Genomic DNA, 21389 nt, shown 5'->3' with positions numbered 1-21389 from the left:
TATTAGCAAGTGCCTTCCACAGCTTACTTTCCCCCCAGAATTGAAAATATACACCAAATGCGATTTCAGGTTATGTTAAATTCCTGGCGTTGCGGTAACCTCTTTGCCTCATTCTTTGCTTATCGCTGTCTTACTGGTTCATTTTCACTGGTGGCATCTCTTTTAAATCCCATCCCAGCAGCATTTCAGCAACAGGAAATCAATTTACATTTTGAATAAGTGGTGCTTGATTGAACATGCTTCTTTTGAATCACAGTCATTGACATCCTTGCAAAGGTCAGCAGCTACTAAGCTTAAAAGAAAAAAAAAAGAAGAAAGATAGAGATCCCATTAAGGTTAAAAATCTCAACAAACATTTACTCATCTTAGCAAAATATCAGCAGCTTTCATTAACCATCGTTCATATATTAGAGCAGATTAGATGCAGCATGACAGTAAAGAGTGCACCTCTCGTTTGTTTTGTGTTACGTGGAATAATGGAGAGACTGGCTGAATAATACATGACATGGTGCTTTAACGAGGTGTTATAGAGGGCACTTGGCAATTAAAACAGGCTTGTTAGGAAAGGTCAGAGGCACTATAGGTGCAAACAGGTAGCGTTAACTTAAAAGGAAGATCTACAGGGTGAAAGCATGAATCCAGAGGAAGGAAGATCACATCCCAGCCAAACAATTTCACCTCTTCTCACTCTGAATCTGAATCCATTTTCCAATCATTAATTCAAATTAGGATGGAGGTTTATTCCGTGAAAGGTGGTTTTGATGATGTGATCAAACAGTCTGCATTAAAGCTGGGCTCTCTGCAATTACCCTTGCACTTCAAGTTTAGGATTGATTACGTGGTGTCATTCAGAGCTGCTGGCTTTTCATTTCATCTTAAGTGAGCTCTCCTGGAGACAGCGCACACATAATGGCTCATAAACACAGAAATGGGCCTCCTTCAATCTCAACTAGTTTACATTTAGCAAGGAAACAAAGCTGACAGCGTCATCAGTAGATTCTAACCAAGTTCAACCAAACACCTCTCGAAGTCAATCTGAGCAATAATGGAGGTAATTATGTGCAATTGTCTTTTGCTTTCAAGTTTCTTTTCAAAATCTATAGTATGACTGCAAAAACTGATTGACAATGCACTTTCTTTCAATTATGTTTTCTACGTTAATTATTCAAACAGAAAAAAAGCACAATACATACAATATGTGCAGTCAATTTTCTTTTGTTTGGCATAATTTCTTTTCTTTGTTACAATAGTTATTTGCAATGATCTCATACAAGCAGTAATTTTCTTTATTTCCCTTTCAAATGTTTAGTAAGAAGTAAAAGAGTGCCATGTACATTGGTAAATATTCTCTGTTAATACCAAACAGCTTGTATTTGCCATTGACTCATGTTTAGTGTTGTTGGGTGGATCTAATGATTTCTTTTAGTTACCAAACTGGAGCCTTAGTAGTAGTTGTAGTAGTAGTAGTAGTGATGTGTTAAAGGGCCAGACACAGTATTAACAGCCTGGACCCTCCGTCTCATGGTGGCCACCAGCCTGCCCACACACTGTTCAGCCCATGTGGTTATGTTTGTCATTCTGGCATAAACATCCAATTCAACCTGATCACACAAATGTTGTGACTTCCTCTTTCTGACATTCTGGTTTTATTGGACCTGGCCTTCAGCTTGCAGATGGTACCAAAGGATGCTGTAACTTTTTTAATTTATGTTTTTGTGTAAAACCAGCTTGAAGTTACTACTGCGGCTGAGGTGGTAGAAAATGTAAAAACACACAATATGAATGACGTCAGTTTCCAAACACTCAGGGTGAAGTGGGGATCTGATCAAAAGCAGTGGGTAGAATGAGTTGTCTTTTAAATACCATGGTTGTTTGATAAACGCCTGTTCATAGGCCACAAGTACCCACCCAATGTACTCCCAATAAAGGGATCATGCATAGCACTTTCATCACCACAGATGCTGGTGCGTTGGTGAAAACATACATATGAATGACCGCTATAAAAGTAGTGAAAATGTCCACTTCTGAATGTACACATTGTCTTCTTTGTCTTCGTACAGTATATTACAACTACATGGGAAGAATGGGAAATACTTCAGTGAAACCTTGTCATATTTGATCACCTCACGTAGCAGCTGCTGTGCCTTCTTTGGCAAGTCGAGGTTGAACAAACTCACAAACCGGCCTTTGAGCATGTCTGCCTGAAGAACTCCCGAGTTGCTTTGACGATAACGTGGTCCGACACTGTGACAGGAGCCAGGGAACAAAGCTTGACACCACAAGCCCTCCCATCCTCCCGTAATACATATTGCTCACTCTCCTTCGCCCATGTACACAAACACCACAGGGGACTTGTTACCCGCCCACGCTGAAATCTTCTCCCGGCCTTCCCGGTCTTTGAGTTATTACCTGCTTCGATTATATCTCTCACACAGGGCCAATAAGACATGAATCAGGTTATGAAGCGTGCACCAAGAGCTGAACATCTCAGCCTTTATTAAGCTGTCTGTTATGTGAGAGGAGTCGTGCACGCGCATAAACACAAACATCACATTCACACAATCAACAAAGACAGGAATCGGAGAGCATAAAAACATGACTGCTTCCAAAATGAACAGATGGGACAGTGGAAAGGGAGAAAGGCTGGAGGAGAAAGAGGAAGATGAGTGGAAACCAAATAAAAGTGGAAATAAAGATTTTCTTATTTGAGGAGACAGGCAGTGAGGAGTTGCCAGGCAGCGCATTTTGGGTTGTACATCAGTGCATCCAAAGCAAGCAACAGTTATTTAAGGGTGGGTTGTGACACCACTGAGAGCAGTGAAGTCAAGTGTGCTCCAAGACAATGTGAAGAAATGCCATTCTCTTTTGTTTCATTTTTATTTTTTTTCCCCCTCTAAACACCAATGGCACTGTCACAGTCACTTATCTTCTGGACAGTTATTTTTACTTGTACTGCAATTTGGTTTTCAGTTAGTTTGAAATGTTCACAGTCATTAAACGGTCACACAAACAAGGTCCTGCACGCAGAGTCCATCTGACTACTTTAAAATAAATTGTAAAGTAAAGTTGTAGTTGTCTTTCATCAAAAGGTTTATTTTTGGTACTCTGTGGCAAAATATTGCTTTATTAATCTAATGATTTTCATTTGGGTCCAGTGTGAGGTGTGATGCAAGTGGGATATCTGATGGTTTGTGTTGAGAAAGGTAGCATTTAGATTACATTTTTTCAAAAATAAAGCACTCCAAAAAAATCTTACATTTTTTTTTTTTTTTATTTTAATATCTAAACAAATAGCAAGTGTGTTGTGAAGCAGTTATTGACTGCCCCATGCCTCAGTTTGACAGTATAATCCCTAGTACTTGCGGCACAGTAACATTTGTTGGTTGTTAGGGATCCTTCAGGGGCAATTCATAACTGCTTCAAATGATTTACAATCCTGACGTGATTTATGTTGGCAGGTCAGGAGGAAATTGAGCGTGATATAGTAAAGAAACTTGACTTTAAAACCAATATTGTGTATAATATTACCAATACCATGTCAGTCACCATCCACATGTTTCATCACATTGTTCGCGAAGCAGAACTGTAAACTTAGCATTTATTATATGTTAATACCAGAAATAGTGGAAAAGCTCTACACCAGATGATATTTTTTGGAGTTCAATTTAGAGGGTTAGGGTCAACCCTAATTTTAAAAATATTTTAAAATGTGATGTATTGACTGTTTAAGGAACAGGGTTAGGGTTTTTGGACTGTAGGAGGGAACCAGAGGAATTGGAGGAAACCCAAACATGTAAACTCAAAACATAAAGGCTCTGGTTGGAATTTGAACCATGACCTTCTGACTGTGAGGCTTCTTTACCACTTTTCCAGGTCAGTTATTTTACCAATCGATCACAGATAAAACAAAAAGAGACAGACAGTCAGACACAGACACATTCACACCTACAGGTAGTTCAGCATCATCAATTAACCTCATATGCAGGTTTTTTTGGAGGAAGTCAGAGGAACTGGAGGAAAAACCCATGCATTTATTGATGAGGATAGAGATGGGGAATTTACCACTCCAGCCTCCCGTGACACTGATTTGGATAAAGTCCCATCAAAGATCAATGGATGAAATTAGGGGAGAAAGAATTCAAAATTAGATTATTGTAGCATTTATAAATGTGAGTCAAGTATGTTGCTACGGAACAGACACATATTCAACATTCTATTTTTTCTTAAATGTAAAGGATTCTTGTTTTTTTTCATCATATTATTGCGGCTACACTGCAAAGGTTTGAATGTGCAAAACAAAATTACCATACTGTATACTTTGAGAATAGGAGCAGAAATATTCCATAATTTCCAAGATAAGACAAAATGACAGGTTTCATTTTAGCAAATCATTTCATGGTGATCTCCATGCATGGTTAATTTACCCTTCTGAGCTCCTACTGAATGCCATTATTCCTCTATTTCACTTTCAATTTTTGCACTGCCAGCCAATAAATTAACAGCTGAAACCACAAGTACACTGATTAAACAAATTAACAGAAAAAGTACCAGACAACATTATAAAGATTAATAAGGAGCCGTTTTCATGCATATTAGTATATGGAATTGTGAACATATGCTGACGTTATTGTTTCTTATATCCTTATATACTGTCATTTTGACTACGGTTGTAAAGAAACATTTACCATTGTGTCATTTTTCTGACATGTAGAGTTGACTATTGAAAGCCAATATTTATTAACCTCTAATAGCGCTCTTGGAACTCAATGCTACATGTATGCTATTTACAATACATATATGTTTATGGGTTGTTTTTTTTGTCAATTCAACTGCAATATTAGAAATAAGGAAGAAGATTCAGATACTCACTGTGCTGACAGATCACAGCAAGCAAGATAGAGAGACAACTCTCAACACAGATGCAACAACAGATGCTGTAAAATGACAGATTAGAAATGAAAATGCTGAGGAGCAGTGACTTTGGCTCTGAAACAATTTCTCTTGATTTATTCCATCAAGTTTCAATCTGTCAAGCCAGATAAAAACAGACTTATTCTCGAGAACAATAAAACACAAAAAAACCCTAGAAATTTGAAACACACTGGACTTCAGCTTTGATTCTTTTAAATATACAGTGACTGAACTAGACACTGAAATCACATATTTATCATCGTCATCACCTGGATGCTCTAACTAACTAATCACATCTTATCAATTCCATTAGGGAAATACATTTTTCCATATTTGCCCATTCTATTTTTAGATGCAATGGGCAGCGACATTGGGGCTCAGGGTTTGAATCCCACACTGGTGACCTTTGCACTGTGGGATTCAAACCTGCAAACATTGGATCCTAAGTCTGCTTTTCCAGCCTTTATGTCACCACTGCCCTATGTGTGTGAATTAATAACATACAGAATTAATCAAATGGTGGGTTTTGGATAATTATACATTCTTACATTAGTACTGTGAAAAAACAATGCAGTTTCAGTTAGTCATTGTTTCACATTCAAGTTTTTTTTTAGGTATAACATCATTCATTTTCAGTCATCTTGATAACCTCCATGTGAGTGTGAGTTGTTTATTCAGTGAGAAAGGCAATATACACCTGTATTTTTTCATAAGGTGGGAGTTGTTTATATCATGGCTTTAAAAAAAAGCCACTTCAAATGTAACTCTTTTGGTAATAAAAATTGGATCAAATACCACAAACCACTGTCTACCTATGGGTAATAATAAAGTAACCTTGAACCTTGATACTACACTTTGTTATTCTAATAGCAAATTTGAATTTGATCATTTATTGTATCACAGATTGAGCCATCTGAATTGTGAGTGAAAATATAAATTTTTGGTTAATGTTAAAAGGAACTACAAGATATGAACCATAAACTTTAAAAAAAAATCACATTATTGATCCTTTTTTAATTTATCTCTATGGTACATTAATCACATCTGACTTCATTTTTCAAGTCAAGTTTTATCATGAAATCACTCACTTACAGAATAACAAACTATAAACTGCCAACACTAAATACAAATATATTGAAAACATTTTTAATAGCACATTTTACACTTGCTGTCAGACATAGCTGTGTGAGGTCTGCTGCAGATAAAGTGGAAATTACAGTCAAAATTATTATTTTGGCGGATGTTTGTGGTTATGATGGGAGTCTTTGGCACAAATGTTGTAGTTAACAATCCAATCATAACAAATAGATCCCACCCAGGCACAGCCAAAGTCATCTCAGTCAATACACCTCAGAACAACACATATTTTACAGACGGAATTGTTAATAACTTGACTTTATTAAGGCGCAGTAACAATCAAAGCTGCGAGCTCGTTGTATTTTAAGTAAAACTGAGCTTATAGCGCCATCAAGTGTTCGCCTGTACATATTGCAGCGCGCGGCAGTGTTGACTGTTGCTAAGCAACATGCAGACGCATCACACCAACGACGTGTGCGCCTTGATTTTGTCCTCCGCACCACACAAGCGTGTTTTTTAATTTGATTTGATATTTTTGTGATTTGCTTTTTGAAAAAAAACAAACGATACATATTATTATTAATATTATTATTAGTATGGCTCAAAAGGAGAAACCGGATTTGGTGCATCAAAACGCAATTCATGTGGAGACGATCAGGAAAGAGCAAAGACTCCAAAAACTCCACACAGAATTTTCCATCAACCCATTCAGGAAGGGTAAGTACAATGCTATGGTCTCATTCTTATTAAGTGTTTTATATTCTCTGGATGATTCTGAGTTTACAAAACCTCCATTGGCAGCATTTCCTTATAATGTAGTCTAAAGATATTAACAGGAATTGTGATGGTGATACAAATCAATAAGGTTCACCCTGTGCCATTTTTCACTGTGTTCAAATAGTCAAATTAATTACGTTAAAAAGAAAGATCCCCACAGGCTTTACATTTACTATGACCCACAGCAAGCTCCTATTTATTTGATATTTTCCACATGACATCATGCTTCAATTACGTGTATTATTCTTTCAGTGCATGTTCTGCCAGATAAACCCATGTCTAGGAAACCAACAGAGGACATTGTAGACAACTGTAAGTGCTCTTTTAACTCAAAGACATGCTATTGTTTGCTTTATTTGCATTCTTTGCCTTAAAATGACCTGGCTCACAATTTAACCGTCTGCTTACCCAGGTGATTTCATCAAAGCTTTCCACAAGGCCCGTGAGGTCCCCACCCAGAAATACTTGGCCCCACACACCGAGAGTCAAGAGATTGGTTGGATTTCAACTCCATTGGTGAGGAAATGCCATCTTGTGAATGATTCAGGACATAAGGTGCTTTGTCAGCGAAATAGAGAAAACCTTATAAGCAGCTTAAATCCATAAATCTTGAACTATTTTCTCAAAAATTAGAGCACTTTTGAGATGTTCTCTGGCATAAAACTTCCTGGGAGAAAGAAAACAATTTGACAAAACACAGACAAGAAATATGCAAACTTCCCAGTATTTCCTAGCAAATCCTGTTAAGAATACCTTTCAAGACCTGAAAATGTACAATTATTTCAAAGTACCTCCCACAGCCTGTAAAACCTGTATCTTCCAACCATAACAAGGCATTTTGGTGGTATAAGTTTTTAACATTACTTTAAACTTAATACTCATCTTTGATGGTGTTTTACTTGAATCGCCCTTGAGTCACTTCAGGTACTAACAGAGTTCATTCCCTCCCTGTAGATCCCAACAAATCGACACGACGAAAGACTGAACTTCTTCAGAAGAAGCACAGATGTGACAAGACATCAAGAGTTGGCCCTCCGGAAATGAAGCTCAGCCATGAACAGCAACGTGATCACTTTGTCTATTCCTTTATTATACAAACAAACAATTGTGAGCAAAAAGGTGGCAGTTCTATACACTCGCCCATCGCATCCTAATCATATTGATTTTTGCTCAATATTGGAAACATGGGAGAGAATCAATGACTCGAGAAGCTGAATTAGAAAAAATAAAAGCATACAACAGATTTAAGAAACAATGCGCAGTGTGAATCAAACCGCAGGGAGGTTGGTGGCGATGTGGTTTAATCACAGAAAATAGCTGTGAAACCACTTCATATCAAACATTTATAGAAGTCACTTAAACAAATCCTCTTCACCAGCCTCTACATGGTATTCTTCTTTTCGTCCATTGCAAAACATAAAAGGGGAGTTTAATGTGGTCCTCTACATGAATCCAAAAACGTTTTATGGACTGTAGTAAAGCGTAGGAAAAGAGTCCATAGTCCCCTTTGTGTCTCTTCAAGATGTAACAGGGACACGTTGGAGAGCAAGGTGTTGCAAATCCTGCCCAGAAACAACATCGTAGTCCAGTCTGTTGCCTGGCCTGTCAGTTTTTTTATGAGCGACTCTTCGTCTTCCTGCGCGCTGCCTTGCCCGGACGTTTCTGAAAGACCCACGTTAAAAGATATTAGGTGTCTTCTTACGACGCCATAAATACCTCCCACATGACAAGTTCTATACACGTAATAAATCAAGACGGTGTTTTTATATGCACTGGACTCACATTTTGTTTGCCGCCTTGGCCTTTCCTTCCTCCCATGCCAGGTCTGGCATTCGCCACTTTGGCGCGGAAACTGGAAACATCATTGTGGCTGTCCTTGGTGTTCCACTTCTTTCCACTTTTTTTGCCTCCAAAGCCAAACCTCTGATCCTTGTACTTTCTCTTTGAATTTGGGCTGTCGAAATAGCAGTTAAAAAAAACAAAAAAACAGCATTCTCTGTTTAGAAAGAATATAAATACATACATGTCAAAAGGAAACTTTTGATAAACAGAGGAATGCCTTACTTGTTCTTATTTACTTTCTTTGGGTTTTCAGGAGCAGCTTTGCCTTTATCTCCTTCTAAGAAGTCCAGCTTGTCGGTCATTCCTTAAAGGGTATGAAGATTAGATTTGTCAAATCTGAGCATGAAGACATAAATTACACCCCTGGCCAAAATTATAAAAAATAAACCTTAAGAAAATGGTAAATAAAAATCCGAAAGTCTAAACTGTATTTTACAGCAAGAATTCACCTTTCTGGTATTTCTTGACAGCAGACATCATTGCCTTCTTGTCCTTCTGTCTCTTCTGAATCACTTCTATTTGGACCTGAAATAAATGGAAAATACACATTATTTCTCCGCCTGTTGGTATAAATCCTGGTCTGTACTTCACCTCGACAGTGAGCGTTTCCTTGGATATAAGAGTAACAAAAACTTTTATAATAGTGACCAACCTTTTTGCCAAACTTGCGTTGTTCTCGCAGCTTCTTGGCCTTTTCCGACCGCTCCAGAATCATTTGCTTGGAGAGCAGCTTTTTCCTAATCTAAACAAATGAAAACAAAATCCAAAAAAAACATGCGTTTGTTCCAGCATTCATATTTATGTTCAATGGGACGAAAGACCAACTGTACAAAGTGGTTCAAAATAAAGTTTTCATCTGCACTTTTTAGTAACTTCACGAGGAAAAAAAACTGTTGTAGCTGTGCTCTAAAAGCAATATGATGGATTAACTAAATGCATGACAATTAAAACATTTAATCTTAATCTTAATGAAGAGGCACCTCACCTTTTGCATTTGCTGATCGGACTTGGCCATCTCTGCAAAGTAATCATCGGGCCTCTTTGTGGCGATGTCGTGCTGCTTCAGGAGGGGCAGAGCATCCAGGACTGTGGCCTGAGCTTGGCGGTAGCTGAAAGTTCCACACATAACGGGTTTGAGATAAATGTTTGTCCCGATGATCAAATGGGGTTCTACCGTGATTGATATTTTCCTTTAATCGATCACTGTTGAAATTATTTCATGGTTTGATTTTATTATATCTCAAATCAAAATTGTTAGTAACAGTGCATGCTACAATAACTATAAGAAATACGTCAAAGTACATTTGTCTGTAATTTTTTTTATCTGTTATTTTGCACCCACTTGAAACAGAAAGATTAATTTATTACTTAACTCTTATTCAACTGTCCTACAAAAATAAAAATTTGTTTAAAAAAAAAACAACAGCACAAAAATAGCTTCAACACCAGCTGCTGCTTGGATTATTCAATCTTCAACACAGGTTTTCTCTCACGTAGGTTTGATTGAACCACATTAAAAGTTTCCAAAAGACTTTCAAGAGCACAGAGTGCTGTACAGTACACATCAGTGGAGCAGGTCCTTAATTACATGAAGGCACTACTTGATTACTCTCAAAGGAAACTGAATCAGGTCAACTGGACTCGGTCATATGTCTCTGAAGACATTTCACCCCTTCAACTTCCTCAATTCACGACGTTCACTAGATTAGGCTAGAATAGCCACCTCAGGGGTATCAGGGGTGAAGCATCTTCCAAGACATCTGCCCAAGTGCAGTTGACCTGATTGAATTTGCTACGAGATGCGTCATACCTGGACAAATGATAATATAGATAGACGCCACTTGAATAGTAGCACAATCTAAATATCTTATAGTCACTGTCAACATTTCTGTGATAGTAGATGTGATATTTCCTATTGCTATATGCTCCTTAAAATGACCAAAGAACTACTGCGAGACTTGCCATAGCATCTTTTGCACAAGTCCATATTAACTTACAAGAACATCTCCCTCTGGAAATCATCATCTGCATTTAGCTCTCCTTTTGCAACAGCTGGATCTTTTCCTTCGAATTTGGAGATGATGTCTGCCGCAGGCGGGTTGGTCATATCCAATCTCTCCACCCAGGGAAGGTCTTTACGCAGGTCTGCAAGACACTGCTTCAACCCCTCCTGCGTGACGACAAATGTGTGAAATTATAAATCATCCAATCATATTTTTTTGGGCATTACAGACAATAACAAATATATTTCTGTAATCAATGGACGAGCTATTTATGGCAAATATGTATTCTCTTACACACAACTAACTTATGACTTCAAACCAACAGTAGTTTCTCAATGAGTATAGATGCAACACATAAATAGTACCCTTACATTTGATTGTTCATTAATCATTGAACAATTATAAGAAAGTTATTTGACAATCACAGCACCCAACCTATAAATCCACCCAAAAATCTAATTCTCTAATTTTAAGCAGAAAAAAAACTACTGGTGCATTAGAAAACATTTCTTGGTATGACTAATATCAATATCATACAATTGTCTTATCACCCCAATTCTTACTGCAACAGTGAGACTTCTAACAAACTCATAGTAACTTCAACTGAAAAGTTCATCACTATGTTTTTAATTTTACAAATTGCTCCAGCAAGGTGGAGTGCATCCCCATTATGAAAATATATAGTATGAGAATTTGGCTGAAAACTACAAATATCTGAAAACTTTACTTAGTTTAAAAAAAAAAAAAAAAAAAACCCTCACCAACAGAAAAGAGGTTTTGTTGTGTTGTTATCTTGTGTGCAGCTCTAACGCCAAACTAACAACACAGGATACTGTCCAGTGATACTAAACAGACGTGGCACAAGTCACAACTAATGCACAATACGAGAAAGTGAGGTTTAATCCTGCAAATAATTCAAAGAGATGACTTGTAATTGCTTCCAATGCAAGACACTCACCACATTGTTAATGGACTTTTTGGGTTCGTCAACCAAAACGTTCATGCCAGGCTTTAACAAACCTTTAGCGAAGGCTTCTTGAAGCTGCATAAGAGAGAGAGAGAGAGAGAATTATATTTAGATGAATTCATTTAAACGTACTGAAACAAAGCACACAGCCGAGGGGACACACAGCTACATGATAAGCAGGGTTGATCAGGGCTATCGAGCAGATACATTAATCGTCATTGCCCACAAAAGTAATACATATTACAGGTTATCCTGCAGAACAGTCCATAGAGAGAGTGAAAGAGATAGTTTAGAATGAGCTCCCAGAAGGAAACTTCAAAGTTTAACAGCGTGAGCTAACGTTGGCCCATGTTTTCCATAAACTCACCTCTCCGTCTGATAATTCACTATTTTCCTCCTCCGATTCCTCGGTGAGCAGCGTTTCTTCTTTCAATGTCTTCATCACGCTGCTATCTATTGCCATTGGGCGACAAAATATGCTTTTAATCAGATATTAGAGACGACTTGAGGCTTAGCTGCTCTTCGCATGTGTGGAGCGTTTCACATGTGGAGGAAGTGACGTCAGGAAATGTACGGTCCATAATGTCCGCCGGTCAAAGAAAACATTCCTACTGAAATAAAGTTCCGGCAGCACTACAGTGTTTTCACATGAGCGTCGACTCATTTCTTTACGTGTATTATTATAAACACGACATAGAAATTTGTTGGTTTGACTTTAGTGTCGTATTGACGAATTTAATTCCTTTCAATTATTTTTACCTGTTTAAAAAGGTCTTTTTCAACAAGTAAAAAAATGCATAAAGAAATTAAGACATGATCAAGGCGGCATACATTAATATATGCTGTACTCTCGCCACTGTGTGGATGTGTCTTCTTAGCAATAAACACCAGTGATGCCATGACCTCAACAAGGGTTAAAACTATATGGGGGATTTTATGCAGACATTCAGAATACAGGTGCCGAAATCTGTAATAAAACACTTTTAACATATTACTTAGGAGTAAAAAGGGCTAGGCAGCTCTTTTTCTCTGTGATCATCACAAAACACAGCCACAATGCATTGTTTAATGTCATTGAAACTAATCACTCAGCATCAGTCCCTCTAGAACTGTTACATTTTGCAGCATGCATTGATTTTGCATCATGTTTCACCCAAAACATTATATAGATAAAAATGATGGTCAGCTGGTCTACTGAACTAATTGTGACTGTAACTCCTGTAGCCCCTGCTGAGTGACTGCATAAATGAACATAACTGGTGGATGCGTCCGAATATTTTACAATTCATACCGAAAATAATTATTTTAATCCCAAAGAGGAAAACAAAAAAGGTTAGTGTTCATCTTGACTCATGTCACTTAGGACATTAAATGTGACATTCAACAACCACATTAAAACACTAAGATCAGCTTACTACCACCTGAAAAATGTTGCAGAAATTAAGAGATTTCTAAGCAAACAACATTCAATGAAACTTGTTCATGCATTTATTTTTCATGCATGAGTGTGCATGTACACCACTGATAGGCAGTCAGTTGAGTGTAAAACTAACTCCAAGAAAAAACTATTACACATTGACACACATCTTCAGCAGATTGAGATTTAGAATTTGCCTGAAAAACATAAATTTGGATTATGAAAGGAAGCCAGAGTACCTTCAAGAAAACCCATGTTTGCTAGTTCTTCAGAGACAAAGGCAAGATTTGAGAATTAAAAAGTCCTTACTGCTGCACCACTGTGCCACCCCAATGGATCAATATAGTTCTGAATTGTAAAAGAGAACCTGAAACCTTCAATCAAACTTGCCAAGAGCATTATGCAGATTCAAATCTAAAATCGACTCCCTCAAAGATTCTACTTTAAATCTTTAAGTCTGATTGTGTCATTGAAGCCTAATGAGTTTCATTTGCCACATCATCAAGAAAGAAACTATTGACATCACTGTTCCATTTCTCAATTCTGAATTGATTTCTGTCACTCTGACATGGCACGATTAAGAAAAATGTCTACCTTTGGCCCATTGTCATTGGACATTTGGCATGCAGGGAAGAAGACAGCAGTCATTGATAATATGTGTTACTTGACACAAGAGTATTTCTGCATCTTTTATTCAGTATGTATTTTATTCAGACTGGTGTTTGTGTGTATCCTGCATGCCTTGTGCATGTCTTCTAGTTCTTCATATCTATCATCTGTCAGCAGGGTAGTGGTGACAATGTGAACTTCCCCTTAAATTGTGAAAAAAGTGAACAAAGTGTTCATTTAGTTTAGAAGTGTACATTTTTCATGCATCTCACATATTCTGTATGAGAGAAAAGAAGCAATGAATACAAAGGCCAAAAGCCCCACAAATCCAGAGCTGGAAAGCAATGGAAATCACAACCATTAATTTTCACTTTGGCGAGAAAAGGTCTTTGTTCATCTCTTGGAGTCACGTCGCAGTCATGAGCTGAGAGCTTGCACTTATAGCCCGAAAGTGCACAAATCGAATGTAAATTATTCCAGTGACCACAAGAGTAACTTCAAATTACTCGAAATGTCACTTGAAAGGAATTCATCTCAAGTGGTCAAAGAATCACACCCACCTTACAAAGGACTTTTGTAAGGAACAAATTCATGGCAGTGTGCATACGGATACAGATTATATATCACCTGGAATGATGGGAAGTAAAGCATATCTGGTTTTCACAAACTTTTTTCAAATTAAAGAATATAATGAAATTCCAGTGCTATGTGTTACCTGTGTTTTCTTGAAAAAAAGAACCGAAACCAAATCTGTCCATATTTGTTTAAATGTTTCTCATTTGCAATGTAATGTATTGGGAAGCAAAAATGCTCTGTACAGTATATTATGCAGCTGCTGGTCTCTTGTCCAATCTTATGTTTAGTGCGATCCTCCATATACTTGTGTATTGTCAATGAAAAAAAAAAAGATGTTGCATCTAGTTAAACAAATAAGCAAAAGACAAATGGTATATTATCTAACTCATGAAATATAACATTTTTCCCCACCTAATATTTTACTATCATTCATATTTCTGTATTTTGAAATTTTAAATTCAGGAGCATCTGGACCTTAATAAGATTTCCAGCCATCTTGATAATGGCTTAGTCATTTTTTCCTCCCCAAGAATCATGAAAGACGTTACTGACATTCATTTTCAGGGATCTACAGCTTTGCAGCTTGAAAATTCTTAAGAATGCATAAAAAAGTCACATATTAAAGCACAATTCACAAATCAAACTAAACAAAAAAAAAAATTTCTTCTTTATTTTTCTTTTAGACACCGATGTGCTTAGTAATGACAATAAATATTATTCTGATACTGATTAAATTGTATGTCTTGAAAAGAAAAGTGATTATATATGAATCATATATGAATATGAATTGACGTGCTCGTGTTAATCATTTCAATGAGACATTCAATTTACAAATTATGTTAATTCTTATGGACTTAGTGGGTGACTGTGAAGTTCCATCATTCAAATCGGTATAGTTTGGGGACTGGTGTGATGACAACTCTCTTTCAGTCGTTCAACCTCCCTGTTCTTAAAGCAAAAGCTGCCCGAGACACCAGGGAGTGGGTTTTTTTCTTTTCTGATGGAAATCCGTGTTTACTGTTTACATCACCTCCCTTAATTGTTCCCCTGTCTGCATTGTCAGTCCCACTTTGAGACGTCTTCAAACGCGGGAAAGCAAATACCATAATTTCCATTTGTCTCATTATTATCGCCTGAGCCAGACACAAGCACACTCCATTGAATTCACAACTTGCTGTCATTCTTCTTCTCAGAGACGCCGGCTGCTTCCTGACAGCAGTTTGAAAACAAGTTGGCTTCACTCTGTCAAGATCCACTCGTAAAGTTATTCCTGGGGTGTGAAACTTTAGAGAAGAAAAAAAACAACAAAAACACAGAGTATCACGGATGTCTGGGCTGAAGTTGAATGAACAGTTCAGCTCCTATGACTCTCGGTCAAGCTCAGGAGATTTGGTGGACGTGAACGTAAACAATAGACCCCATGAATTACTCAGAATACCAGTTTCGGTCATTTCGTCCCGAAATGAGTGGATGTTTATTTCATCTCTCCCAAAAAGGATCATTCTACTTCTTCCAGGAACCCATTTAACTGAGGTTGAGATATTTCACTCAAACCCAACAAATGTTAAACTCACTGCGGCACTGGAGTGCAAGTCAATAGATCATCAAGGTCACCAGGGTGTCTCCTCTTGGCCGTGATGGATATCTGTGCCAAATTTCATGGCAATCCATTCAATAGCTGTTGAGATATTTTACTAAAAGCCTAAGCTATCATTCTGATGCAAACTCTGGCTCAATATCTCAACACGCATGGAGACATATGGATTCAACAAACTATATATAACATTGGCTGTAACTCCTGGGGCTTATTTATAATGTATTTCTCTTCCAGTATAATTAACAAAACGTAAAGAGAGGGAAGGGTCTTTGGATGAGTTAATCAGCATTCCTGACTGGTTTTCTTGATGGTTTTTGATAGTATTTCCTGGGAGGGTTTGATAGAGCGACACACAGTAAGTGAACTATGGCAAAGATGAGGAGACAAGAGGGAGTGAAGTTTATGATCACGTCCTTGTTCTTCGCTGTCGTAGCTCATTGAGTTTGTTCTGCTTCATGTTGTGCCAGTTTGGGGTTACACAGAAATGCACAGGAGAAGGTGAGGCAGGTATGAAATAATTTAGTAAGGACAAAGTAAAAGGATCTCTTTTTTTTTTTTGCTAGTGCAATTGTTCTGCTTAACAGCAGGCCTTTTTAACATGTTACCTTTCTTACTGAGAAGTCAATTCCAAAATGTATTCTTTCAAATCGGCAATGTTTATATCAGTCTGCTCTTGTGCGTGACATTTTTTTCAGACTGAGAAAAAAAAGCTTCGGCAAGATAATTCAAAAACTCTCCTGCTGAAACCACTTGTGCAGGCTAAAATATTCAGCATCACCAGTGCAAAATGTTGTCCTGAGGGCTTTTGCAAAACATTTCTGCTTTTTCTTTTCAGTTCTTCTAAAGGCGATAGACATAGTGAGCTTTTCTTTTTCCTAATATCATTTTGTTTTTGTTTGCCAGTACAAGATTCCACATTAAACATCCTTTGCATTAGCAGAGATAGGGTAGTTGCACAACAACCTGCATGCACCTTGTGCCTCACATGAGTTGTCACATGGTTTGGCTTATACTGTACAGTATATGATGGAAATAATAGGTTCCACAATCCTGCATTGTTTGCTTTCATGGGAGCATTTACCCTCCAGCCAATTAGTGTGCTCTTTGCACATATGGCCAGGTGTTCTGCTGCCCAGCTAAGGCATTTCATGTACGTATCAGCACTTCTCTGGGACTTTATATCCTCACCTCCCCCACTCGTTTTATTTCTTCTTGTCTCAATAGAGTAGAAATTGCATACTTGCTGTGCAGTGTCGTGGGCAATTGCTGAATTGGGACACAAATACTGACTTCTATGTAACCCCCCCCCCCACACACACACACACACACACACACACACACACACACACACACACACACACACACACACACACACACACACACACACACACACACACACACACACAGGAGTCCCTGGATGTTCACTGGATGGAGGGGTGATTTTGTGTGCAAATATATCAACCACCTTTCTTCTACAACACAACACCACATGATTTTAGTGGTTTCAGCCCAATAAAAGCCATCCGTCCAAGTCTTTTGGGTTCGGTAGATGGATGTTGGGGGCAAGGCTCAATTCCACAAGCAATTCCTCTTCTAAAGTCAATATCAGTGACAATATGAAGGTTCAACTGTCCCTGGGAGAGGCGTACCAGAATTAGGTTGGTCAGTGTAGCAATGGCCTGTTTAGTGAGGTATTTCCTTCTCTCATTCTTTCTGTTAGAAGTACAAGGATGTCTCACTACCTCTGGCTGTGATAGTGTGTTCTGATTGTGATTGTCACTTGAAGTCCTCATTTGACTTGTGTGAGTGTAAGAAGTATTACTACAGCATATACAGTATATCCTAGAAACACCCCATAGAAGGGTTTTTGTTAGACAGACGTAGGCGTGGTTCTGCCTGTTTGTATTAATTTAAGTATTGATCAAAAACTTTGTTGAGATTTTTGTTTTTGAGTCACAAAAAGTATACATGCTCATACTGCAAACCCCCACTTAGATTTGTTATTTTCTTTTATTTGGCAGCGCCCTCATCCTCCCTGTTGTTCAACCTGATGTTAAGGAGCTTCATGTACCAACTTAATTTGTTAACCAATACATTGCGTGATTATGGTGGATAGTGAACTTTCCCCCCGCTGAGATTGAAGCACAAACACGTCAAAACTACATGACTGATTTACTTTGAGGCTTGAGATGTCACAGATGAATAAAAAACAAAACAAAAACATGCACTAATGCTGGCTGTTAAAGTGCAGCAAGTGAAGGCTATTCGGCTTGACTCATTCATCTGCATGTTGAGCTTTAGGGATGTGAGTCTCCTGGTGGACTCTAATCAAACATTTAGAGGCGCCGTCCTTCGTCCTCGCTTCCTCGTGTTCTTTTCCTCTTTCCTATTCTCCTCCTACTCCCCCTCCAACTCGGCCTTTTCTTTCTCACTGATCCATCTCTGCGTTCTTCCTCTATCTTGACACTGATTAGAAGTGAATGGACAAATTAATCGAGGAGCGCCGTGTTGCCAGGTTTCTCTGACGGAGGACATCCACAGAATTTTTAGGGGAAATGCAACGTCAACCTCCATCAATGATAACGGGACTATGCGTGTGTGTGTGTGTGTGTGTGTGTGTGTGTGTGTGTGTGTGTGTGTGTGTGTGTGTGTGTGTGTGTGTGTGTGTGTGTGTGTGTGTGTGTGTGTGTGTGTGTAAGGGAAAGTATGGGAGGAAGCAGCGCGGGGCCTATGCATAATCACCTTATTATTTCCCTGTGAATGGAATAGTGAATTGATCTGATTAGTTATTGGATGAGAGGAGAAGGCAGTGGTGGAGGCCTGGCATGCAGAGCAGCTCCGGGCAAAAGATTAGGTAAAAGCAGTGGAGAGAGGTAAAAGAAGAGAAAAGGAGGAACACAGAGAATGAAGGAGGCAGTGGAGAAAGGAGTCAGAAGGGTTTAGCCAAAAAGGAACATGATTTTTCAGCCAATTGAACTGCCTGACCAAACAATGTCACCAGAAGGTCGTCCTATTCGTGAGCTATTCCCCAACAGATGTTTGATTGGATGTAATAGAATTTTAGATGTTGAAATGGGTTATTTATGCATATTTTAGGCATTTATTCACACAAAATTGCTGCACTATTAGTGTTAGTGTGATCTATTAGTTAAAAGTTTGACAAGATCAGCTTTTCTAAAGGTCTCCAGCAGATTTGAAACTGATTCTGGAGCTAACTCACCAGAACCTGTTTGTCGCTCTGACTAAACATGTCCAGTCTTACCAGCACATCATCTAACAAATGTTAATGCTCTTTGTTGTTTTTTGTTAGGTTTCTTGTTTAAATAGTTTGTCTATTTATGAGGTCAAAAATCCTGGAATCCTTGAATTCAGAAACCAGCGTAGATTTGTGAGTGTGATGAAATGATAGACTTTGTGGTGTGAGTCTGGCATAATTACTAAAAGTAGGGAAGATGGAAGAGGAGCGTATTTTTAAAGGTCATTTTTTTCAGCTTGCATCATCACTGGAGAGATCAATATTGAAGTCACTGAGAAGGATACAACTTTTTGTTATCTTATCTTGTTTGCAGAATTTAGAGATAAAAATGCAGTTAATCCAGGACAATGGATCACCGTTTGCCAGCAAAACTCTGTGACACGTGGTATCAATGATCGAATAACAAACAATAAGAAACATTCAAAAAAGTTCCAGTCTGACTGCAAAGTAAGCTACAAAATGCCAGTTAAAAAATATTTTTGGAACACAGCTTGATGAATTTTTAACCATAATTAACATTTCCAAGGTCACCAAAGAATTTCAACACTTCAAGTCCCCTACAATGTGCGTGTAATGGAAGCAGCAGGCCACATACACACTGTAAATTGGCCAGATGAGCTTTAATGAGGTCCTGTTCACTCAAGCTGGAAGTGGTTTTGTGTTTTCATTTTTTTTTTCCTGAAAAGTAACACTTACATACAACATTTTGCCAGTAACATTTGGAGAATGTCAGGAGAATGTTGGCTCAGAGTAATGCTGCTAAATTAATCGATGCATTTGTTATTCTGGACTGTATTATTTTAATTCCCAATTGTCCAAAGAGGTTTTTTTTTTAAGCCCTAAATGAATTCATAATCCTAACACAAACCAACAGGAGACATCATATCTCTCAAATTAGCCTTTCATTTTCTGTATATGAAATCTGGAATAGAATTTAAATGTTTCCATTTTTATTTATAAAGCTTGTTAATCCCACATTAGGGTTAGGGTTACCACCCTATCACCGAACCCCAACTGGAATAATAAAAATCTGCCACCTCTGAGGCTGCTTCTGCAAAGGTTTCTTGCTGTTTAAAGGATTTTTTTTTCTCCTTTCCACCAACATTTATATGCTTGCTCATGTGGAATAATTGAGTTTAAGTGCCTTGAGATGACTATGCAGTTAATAGCACAATATAAATAAAGTTTAATCAAAATTAAAGTGGCTCCCCCACTTGCAAGCAAGCTTTTTTTTATATATATTAGACTCACTGAGGCTTTATGGCCTTGATGCTGAAAATAATAGCAAACAAATTCTAGACTTTAGGGAAGAGCTGGCATTACCTGGCGAATAGGTGTGTTCACTACTATATGAGCCTGGATTTGTTACCTTTTGCTGGAGAGGATATTAAATATGAGTGTACAAGGTACTTCAAAAAACAACTCTTCAATTAAAAAAAATCAACAGTGGAAGCTACAATGGAAGCTGCAACAAATCCATGCATTTATGTCAGATAGCTGTATCACCATGTGCATCAACACAAACAGTATTTCACAAGCTCAACACCTTAACCTATCCTTTTTTTGCTGTGAAAACTGTGGATTCGCCACAACTCACACATACATACACACACACACACACAAACACACACACGCATACTAACCCAGTCAGCAATTCTCATGGAGGCACGGTAGTAGATCATAATTAGAGCCAATCAAAAAGAAGCAAACAGCCTGTTACTTCCTGCCAGCCAGGCAGTTAGTCCATCTGGCCAAATCTAGATCCTCTGTGCTCTGCTAACTCTCACAACAGCAAATAGATTGTCTGTATTTGTAGGGAAATAACTTGAATTCATATCCTGGTAAAAAATTTTACGCACAGACATACAGGTACCTGGTGCTGCATTCCAACAGTTATTGTAATGTGTATCTGTTTTGTATTCCTTTTATTCTCTTTTCATCTTTAATCACCTGCATTTTTTCCACCACCTGTATAAAAAAGTGTGTGCTTACTTGAACATAATAAAAAGCAAATCATATATTTTTTTTAAGAACTCTAACACTGAGCAATAAAAGTGACTGATATTTGTTTTCCATCACTGCAACACCTTTTACCTCATCTCACCCTCAACGTCTTTATTTTTATCCCGGTTTTCCAGCTTTTTGTATTTTCTTTCTCTTTGTTCCTCTCTCTATATGTCTGTCCTCCATTCCTTGCTCTCTGCTCTCCATTTCGTCTGTCCTCCGTTCTGTGTGTTCCTCGCCCTAAATAATTGCCTTCTTCACTGACTAATTGTCCACTCATTTATCTCCCGTCTCCCGATCTTTCTGATTGCTGCTCTGCAAATCAGGTTTGTCCAGCTCTCTGTGTCTTCCAA

General features: G+C 38.0%; 2 protein-coding genes across 2 annotated transcripts; one reads left to right on the top strand and one right to left on the bottom strand.

Moving 5' to 3' along the window:
• Nucleotides 1-6584: 6584 nt before the first annotated feature.
• cfap144 (cilia and flagella associated protein 144) lies at nt 6585-7809 on the top strand (the record flags this gene model as incomplete). Its single annotated transcript, XM_080506304.1, has 4 exons — nt 6585-6705; nt 7018-7077; nt 7178-7281; nt 7720-7809. The coding sequence occupies 4 exons, from the start codon at nt 6585-6587 to the stop codon at nt 7807-7809; spliced, it is 375 nt and encodes a 124-aa protein (XP_080362430.1).
• A 38-nt stretch (nt 7810-7847) lies between these two features.
• On the bottom strand, nt 7848-12109 carry ebna1bp2 (EBNA1 binding protein 2). Its single transcript, XM_080506728.1, has 9 exons — nt 11945-12109; nt 11569-11652; nt 10605-10777; nt 9593-9716; nt 9260-9349; nt 9057-9132; nt 8830-8911; nt 8548-8719; nt 7848-8427 (listed from the first exon to the last, which is right to left on the bottom strand). The coding sequence occupies exons 1-9, from the start codon at nt 12038-12040 to the stop codon at nt 8380-8382; spliced, it is 945 nt and encodes a 314-aa protein (XP_080362854.1). The 5' UTR covers nt 12041-12109; the 3' UTR covers nt 7848-8379.
• Nucleotides 12110-21389: the final 9280 nt, after the last annotated feature.

The sequence above is a fragment of the Blennius ocellaris genome (assembly GCF_963422515.1).
Source record: "Blennius ocellaris genome assembly, chromosome: 12".
NCBI lineage: Eukaryota > Metazoa > Chordata > Actinopteri > Blenniiformes > Blenniidae > Blennius > Blennius ocellaris.
This window is presented reverse-complemented; position numbering and strand designations above follow the sequence as displayed.

Coding starts and splice junctions, on each gene's coding strand:
- ebna1bp2 (XM_080506728.1), bottom strand. CDS start 12,040: ATGGCAATAGATAGCAGCGTGATGAAGACATTGAAAGAAGAAACGCTG. Junction 9,717..10,604: donor TTCCAGAGGGAGATGTTCTT/GTAAGTTAATAT, acceptor TGGAACTTTCAG/CTACCGCCAAGCTCAGGCCA. Junction 8,912..9,056: donor TGTCAAGAAATACCAGAAAG/GTGAATTCTTGC, acceptor ATACCCTTTAAG/GAATGACCGACAAGCTGGAC.